This window comes from Myxocyprinus asiaticus, chromosome 50 (assembly GCF_019703515.2).
Source record: "Myxocyprinus asiaticus isolate MX2 ecotype Aquarium Trade chromosome 50, UBuf_Myxa_2, whole genome shotgun sequence".
Taxonomy (NCBI): Eukaryota; Metazoa; Chordata; class Actinopteri; order Cypriniformes; family Catostomidae; genus Myxocyprinus; species Myxocyprinus asiaticus.
In genome coordinates, this window is record NC_059393.1 from 941,563 (window position 1) to 950,001 (window position 8,439).

The following is an 8,439-nucleotide window of genomic DNA, read 5'->3' on the forward strand; positions in this document are numbered from 1 at the left end:
TACAGACTCTCTTATCTGTGGTGATGTTTTGTGTTTTAATCTCTGGTATGCCAGACATTTATGCCAAAGCCTGCCCTTTCAAACCTGAAAAAATACAGGCCTGTTTCTCCTGTTTTCAAAGCTTATTTTTGTTTTGGGTTCCCTAAACAGATGCCGAAGGTGCAGTATCGATCCAACTGCAAACCCTCCACATTTGCCTACCCTCCACCCTTGGAGGTGCCAAAGGAGAAAGAAAAAGAAAAGGTTTGTTGTAACTCATTAGTATTGCACAGATAAGGTTGTATTTTCCAGGTTTCCCATTAGGGATGCACCGATCCCATACCTGATTCAGTATCGGCTCCAGTACTGATGTTTTTTACCGATCCAAATCCAATACTGTGTGTTAGTCATGCTTGTTACTGTCAAGTTCCAAAAATGAGAGAAGTAGTTCATTTTATCTAGTTTCCTTAAGCCATACAATCGTTTAATTGCAAAAGTACATATAGGTAGTGAAATCAGATAGTTCCCATGATCATGGAAAACCTGGTAATATCAAAGAATTAAAAAGAAAAAATTCCAGGTCTGAAAAAGTCATTGAAATGAATAAAATCTTAAAAGTACTGGTAATTTCTGCTGTGGATATTTATTTTTCTAGTTTTTTTAGTTCTCTAAAATATTTCATGAGCTATATATTACTCTTGTGTAGAGTAAAAGTTGCTTGTAAGCCGTCATTACATGAATTGTTCTTTTGATTCTGTTCTTTTCAATGAAGTAGTCGAAAAGGTTCACAAATAATCAAACTGATTTTTAAGAATCTGTATCCGATTGTCACAAATAGGGTGGGTGGGTTTCTTTCCAGTAAAAATAGTTATATATATATATATATATATAATTTTTTCTTTTAAGCATAAAACTAACAACATTTTGTGTAGTTAATACGTAAAATAAGAAAACGCCAGTGAGGTTAAAAAACAAATATATATTCTATGAACTTGAAACAAGATGCACTTACTTGAGAAATAAAAGGTCTTTAAGGATATTTAGATTTTTTTTTTTTTTTTTACTGGAAAATGAAAAAATACGGAGGAAATGATTATTGCAGTGTACTACTTGCACATCTGGCTTGTCAAAACTCATGTTCTTGAGTTCAGAAATAGCTCCAGATTTCATGGCTTGTTTTGCCCCGCTGATCTTCTGTCAGGTTTCCACTGCTGTTCTGTCCATCACGGCCAAAGCCAAGAAGAAGGAGAAGGAAAAGGAGAAGAAAGAGAAGGAGGAGGAGAAGATGGAAGTGGTATGTTGTTTATTGTCATCCAGATTTTTCTGTATATAAGAACCCATGCTAAGCACTTCCAGAAACCACACAAATCCAGTGTTTGTGTCTCCCTGCATTTCAGGACCTCTCCTTTATACCAGAGTCTCACACACCACTAAAGTAGAGACTCTCAGATCTGGGCCTGTCTTTGAAGTATGGCCTATTAAATGGGTTTTGATTTAGTAATAGCTTGCAGATGGCCAGTACGGCAGATAGCAGACTTTCTGTCAGAACCATTTAAACGTGCTGTGTGAGTCGCACTTAGCCTAATGCTGATGAGTAAAAATGACAATTGCACACTGATACGAAAGCATTTCTATAAATATAACATCAGTCATAGTTGTATTCAGTGTTTTTGAACTGAAATGTGAGATTTTTAAGGGTGACTTGATCTTTACTCCTCCTGATGCAGGAGACTCAGGCAGAGGCTGAGAAGGAGAAGAAAGATGAGGAGAAAGAGAAAGAAAAGGAAAAGAAAAAGGAACCAGAGCCGAACTTCCAGTTGCTGGAGAACCCAGCGCGCGTCATGCCCGCTCAGCTCAAAGTTCTCGCCATGCCCGACACCTGCAGATACCAGCCATTCAAACCTGTGAGTCTGACCTCATTTACCCTGCAATCAAGTCATAGGTGTGCTGATTGAGTTTAGGATTTTCACCTGGCAGATGAGCGTAACAAATCCCATAGACTTGCATGTACCTGAGTCATATCTAGAGGCCAGAATATCATTGAGACTTTGAGTTCTTTTGACTAGGGTTAGTAAGCGACCACTCGGATAGCAGTACCCTGGTAACTGCATTGCAGTGTTCTGGTAACCACACCAAAGCATCATACCATTGAGATTTGCAGTGTTGTTTTGAGTGTATTACTCTTTCTCTTCATCTAAAGCAGCAGCAACATCGATAAATGACAAATGTTTAATTACATTTATGTACATGTTGGTATTTTTTTTTTTTTTTTTTTTTTTTTGATCACGTCTACCTCATAAAAATGTCAGCTGGTCAGGGAACAGTTGCATACAAGTCTATATTTTTGCTGATGTTTCAGTAGTAATGCCTCCTTTAGGACACACCCTTATTCAATGGTAAATAAATTAAATATGCATCAGTCCACTGGTCTTCCTTTGTATAATTCCTTTAATAACACCATTCTTCCACATTGTCATCTTCAGTTACACACCGGTGGTATTATCATCATGAAAGACACCAGTGAGGAAGAGGAGGAGCTTGTGGAGCCTGTATCCGCTCATGGCCCAAAGATCGAGGAGGAAGAGCAGGAGCCCGAGGCCCCGGAGCCATTTGAGTACATCGATGAGTGAGATATTCCACCCTACAGGTACACCACATCTTTATGAACACAATACTGATCCACTGAAACATCCATACTACTATTCTTTGTGTTCTATGACCATTATTCCCAGCAGTAGAGATGTGTTTGGCCATAGATTTTATTGCAGTTTCCAATATAATGAATTTGGGGTCTTTTGGCCTGTATTGTCTGCACACAGTTCAAACTCATAATTTCCTTTGGAATTTAAGCAACACAATACACTGAAATATCACATATTACTAGATTCAAGTTAGGAATAAAACTTACCAGTCAAAGGTGTGGTAAACTTGATATCTGTATCTGCCTTTTGGATTTTTTTGGATGCATTTGAACACACAGAATTTATTATTTATTACAAACATTTAAAATGTTTAATTTATTATAAAACAAAAATGTTTTGCAAACGTTTATCTACACGTTGTCATATGAAGATTGAATCAAGTCAAATTTATTTGTGTAGCGCTTTTCACAACAGGTGTTGTTTCAAAGCATCTGTACTTGAAATTATGCTATAACAGAAAATGTATTAATATAATGCCAATATTAGTTATTTATGTTTAGAACTATTAGTGGTTAAAATTAGTAAACTAAAGTGTTGTGGGTCAATGATTAAACAATGTTTTTGTATGAATTATAAGTTTTAGTGTTCAAGTCCTTGAAGTCATCCTGAATTAACTGAGGCAATACACTGAGGTGATTTTTTTTTCCCCATTAAAAAAAAATGTTTTACTCCTAAAGAAATTAATTGTAATTTTTATGTGAGTGAGATGAGTAAAGAGTGCTGTTGCATAAATTTACATCTTTTTTTTTTATTTGCATGTGTTTTGCAACGAGTATATTCCAAACGGACTCCCGAACCCAGCTTCTCTTTTTTAATGCCGGATAAAATAACACAAGGCGCAGTGACATAAATACATGTGAAATAATGTACATTAAGTAAAACAGGTATAGCATAAAATATGATGCATAACATTAAAAATATCATAAAAGACAGCCTCATGGTCTTTCCTTTATTTAACTATTGCACATTTGTATTGGATTCAGGGTTTCTTTTGCGTGGTGAGAAAAAGAGCACCGTTACACGTAGATGCATTGTCCTTTGATTTTGGCTGTTGAAGGCAATTGTTAGTGGTTAATTCATTTTCTGTGTAGTTTAAGAGAGCGTTGTCCCTACTTTGACCAAGTTGATATAGGTATCATTCAGTGAAGAGCATCGCAGTCCAGCTGGAAGCTTATGGCAGGTAATTTTGGTGAACTCCATCCTGAGCCCATGTTTCAGACAGTGGCTCATGAAAAATCCCATGTCTTTGAGTTTGTAGCAGTTCATCCTCTGTTAAGTCCATTTTAGTAGACTGAAGTGAAGTCTGGCTGGCACATGCTGCAGTTGGTCATCATCGCTTAGTGACATAGTGGGAGTCAGACATCAGGCAGGACCGGAGATGGATCTGCCAGGCCCGAGGTTTAGACAGGGAAAGAAATAGAATGAAATTAGCGTAGATGCCATTCACTTTAAAGCAGGGTTAAAGAATAAGAGAAGTGTTTTCAGTTCCGGCAGGCCTAACTAAAGAAGCATAACTATGAATTGAGGGATAAATTAGGTGTATGTCTGGCTGAATAGATAAGTCTTTAGTCTAGACTTAAACTGAGTGTGTGTGTCTGAGTTCTGAACATTGCTAGGAAGACTATTCCATAGTTTAGGAGCCAAATATGAAAATGATCTCCTTCCTTTTGTGGATTTTGATATTCTCTGTATTGTAAACAGGCCGGAGTTTTGCGATCGTAGTGAGCATGATGGATTATAGCATGATAGAATGTCATTTAAGTACTTTGGAGCTAGACCATTCAAAGCTTTGTAAGTAATTAACAGAATTTTTAACAGGTAGCCAATGTAACGACGATAAAATGGGGCTGATATGATCATATTTCTTGGTTCTAGTCAGCACTCTAGCTGCTGCATTTTGAACCAATTGAAGTTTATTTAAACCTGCAGGACATCCACCTAGCAATGCATTACAATAATCTAGTCTTGAGGTCATGAACGCATGAATTAGTTTTTCGGCATCAGAAACAGATAGCATGTGTCGTATATTAGCAATAATTCTGAGGTGGAAGAATGCAGTTCATGTACATTGAGACAAAACACCAGGTACATTATATAACACTGATTCAGCGTTGTTTGAGTTTATTCAGTCAAGGATATATCAGACTTTGCACTTCGTGCTCTTTCATAATTTTTTGGAACCCTCTCAACTTCAATATTAGGTCATTGTACTAGTATACTGAATAATAATAAAAATATTGGCTATTGTTACTACATCAAGAATTTACAGAAATATATTACAATTGAATTATAATAACTATTTTATTTTTTGGTATAATATTTCTCTAATAATTTAAAAATATCTTGTACGTGGCATTGATATGGGATCTGGTTAAAAATTGCAGGAGCTTTCTGTGTGAAGTCCATGATTTATTTTTAAACATATGTATAAAATCATGAGCACTCACATGAGATGAGGTCATATCAGTAACCTTATAAAAGCTGTTTTATTTCTACATGGGGCAGGGGATGGAATAGCCCTTTTTTTGTTTCCCTGCTCAGCTGGCAATGCATAAGATTAATATATTTAATGCTGTTGAGGCAGTTATTTACCTGATTTGGCATAACTCTTCTATTGTTATATCAATGTTTTTATTGCATTTTAAGGAATATAGAATCTTTTTTATGTGAGTGAGATGAGTAAAGAATGCTGTTGCATAAATTTACGTCTTTTTATTTGTGTGTGTTTTGCAACGAGTATATTCCAAACGGACTCCCGAACCCAGCTTCCCATTTTTAATGCCGGATAAAATAACACAAGGCGCAGTGACATAAATACATGTGAAATAATGTACATTAAGTAAAACAGGTATAGCATAAATCTCACTGCTATTTTTATGCCAGGATAACATTACAGGCACAGTTATATACATATTAAATTATGTACATTGAGACAAAACACTCCATATATATGATATAATATGAGGTATCAGCACTTTACATAAATCAGAGTTTTTGTGTGTGAGACGAGTAAAAGTGCACAGGAATACACTCCGTTGTGTTTATGTTTCTGAACATTTATAAAACATGCACATATAGTACAAGTAGACTTTCAAAATCAGACCGGGTTTATGTTTGCTGTACAAAGGGTTCATAAACTGTCTGCAACTAGTTAGACATTTTTGGGGGTGTCTATCAGCTGCATGTCCAGTGCCAGTGTTTGCCAGTCAAGAAGTGCCACCAACGCACTGGATTGTGCTGCAGCAGCGACTCATTGGTCAGTCAGCTCATCGCAGTCCAAAGATAAAAATAATCCGACTGCTCTCCCCAAAAAAACAAACAAACTTCAGATTGTCAGTGGACGATTTGTCGGTCCTGGTGTGAATAGCTCCATAGGTATGCATTGTTCCTAGTCAAAAGCTTGTTCAGAGAGAACATTTGCATCGAAAAACGGCTTGATGTGAATAGGTCTTACCACATTTTAAATTCTTGTAATCAGATTAAAGACTTTCAAATAAGGTAATAATTTTTAAGTATATTACTTGGGTTACACATTTCTAATACAATATTATTGATGTATAATACATTTAAAATATGAATTCATATGTACATCTGTTTGTATTTAAGGAGGAAATATAGACATTATTTTGAATTTGTTGAGTGGAAAAACAAACATTTCTGTAAAGCATTTTAGAAAGTGTTTTCTCGAAGAACTAATCAGTAAAGTAATAAAACTACTATTTAGATGCGTAATTCGAAATTTGTAGTGGGTTACTTTGAGTTACCCAACACTGTTTTCAACAAATTTCATACTGTCATTTCATATGATGCCATTGTTATTATAAGAAATCAGAATAGCTGTGTACTTCCAGTCATTATACATTATTAGCAGCGTTTTTATTGTTTAGCATTACAACATCTAGCATTAACTACTGTACGTATTTACACAAATTGATGATTCACAGCAAGTCGAAATCAACTGGGTAATTAAATGAAGTAAAAATAACATCAATTGCAATCTGACTGTTCACACTAGTCACACACTGTAAAACATAAAATATGTTGGTGTTTCTCATGAATCCTGTGAAGAAAAAAACTATTACATTTAATTTAGCAGATAGAAAATTAAGCCAGATTTTAGGGCCATTAAGACTTTTTACACTGACATTATTTTTAAATAGTGTCACAATGCAAAAAAAATCTGAATGGTCCTACATGTAGATTTAATTTTCTTTATGCAGTTTCAGTCCATAAAGTATGCACTGTTTCAGTGATTGTTTGGAAAACCCAGAGTAGTTTGTGAACTGATCATGCTTCTCTTTTACAGGTGGTGTTCTGAATTCAGCAATTTCCCAGCATGCACCACTCCATGTCCACTCCTCCACCCTCTTTTCCTTTTATATGTTGTTTCCTCCACCTGGCCAATCACTGGGGAAATGTTTTACATTATGAATTTCAATCATTACAATAAAATGTAAATGTTCAACATGAGATTGGGTCCTTTTATTATGGTGGCTAATACTTTATATTCTCAGTGTGTGTAATTAAACCATTGTATTATTGTCAACTATTGTATTATTGTTTTTATACATGTGTATAAATGTGTTATGTACTTGTTGCCATAAATTTATTGTTAAAACATTCACATTTATTTTAAAACGGGCTGAAGAAAACATTTAGTAATAAAATGTCAGAAAATTGGACAGCAAATCCCATTATATACAGTATTTAGAATGAGCATCACAGTGGCATCGGTATAATTCTAAAATCTGTTTTTCATTACATATGAGTTCTTGAGAGTTTCAGCACAGAGGAACATGTAGCAGTTTTCCAGCAGTTAAACGGTAGGGCAATGATATAAAGCCTCAGCTTTTAAAAATATTCTTCATAATACAAGAATCCATTTAGTTAAACAGCAACAGAAGTTACAGCTTGTCTGACCTATAAAATTAAATCACGACACAACCCTTTCATATTCTTAGCCAACATGGTGCACTTAAAGATCCATTATTATTTTCCCCCCACAAGTTTTACACAAAGAAATTAATAGGACCTTGGACAGTTATAATGTTAAAATGATGTGCAATCTCAAGGGATGAAGTCTCCAGTGATATCAGTGATCTGGATAAAGCCGTTTTATTCTGAATAGACCTTACTCACAGCAACGCCATCTTTGATATTTTTTTTCTGATTAACACTTTTTATTGATTCTATAACAAATGAAACAGAAAAGCAAAACATATATGCACAGAATCAAATTTTAACCCACATTATTCCCGTTCCAATCACCAACCCCACCCTGACCCCCAACAAACATCCCTGTGGTCAAAGCCAAATTACACAAAAAATAAAAATAAATATATATAATAATCACACACACATTTAAACTATAAATCCCTCTCCACTGCCCCTCCCCGAGAGCCTTCCAAAAATGTCAGATAGCTGCCTCACTTCATATTAAACACCTCCAGGTTGCCTAGCTTTCTATCTGACATCTCAAATGCCGCCACCCTGTCCATCTCTGTGCACCACTCCCAAAATGAGGGCACACCAGCCAACTTCCATTCCCCCAGAATAATCTGTATACCTGTCATAACACTGGCTAGGACCTAATTTCTTATGTATTTATTCCCTATAGAGTCTGGGGCTAAATGAAATTTGAGTGCCCAATATGTCACACAACCAGAATTCTTGGATCTTAACACACCACTAAAAAACATGAGTTGTGTCCCCATCCTTTGATTGGCATCGCCAGCAGGTGGGTGTGTCTTTAAGAGCA

General features: G+C 35.7%; 1 protein-coding gene across 1 annotated transcript in view; it reads left to right on the forward strand.

Annotated features, from left to right (window-relative positions):
* LOC127438677 (26S proteasome non-ATPase regulatory subunit 1) overlaps positions 1-7,146 on the forward strand; it is a 64,204-nt gene extending 57,058 nt beyond the window's left edge. Inside the window, exons 21-25 of the mRNA XM_051694422.1 lie at positions 151-243; positions 1,181-1,273; positions 1,707-1,883; positions 2,463-2,626; positions 6,988-7,146. Of these exons, the coding sequence (XP_051550382.1) occupies positions 151-243; positions 1,181-1,273; positions 1,707-1,883; positions 2,463-2,609 (510 nt within the window). The 3' untranslated portion in view covers positions 2,610-2,626; positions 6,988-7,146. The remainder of the gene's footprint in view (positions 1-150; positions 244-1,180; positions 1,274-1,706; positions 1,884-2,462; positions 2,627-6,987) is intronic.
* The last annotated feature ends 1,293 nt before the right edge of the window (positions 7,147-8,439 follow it).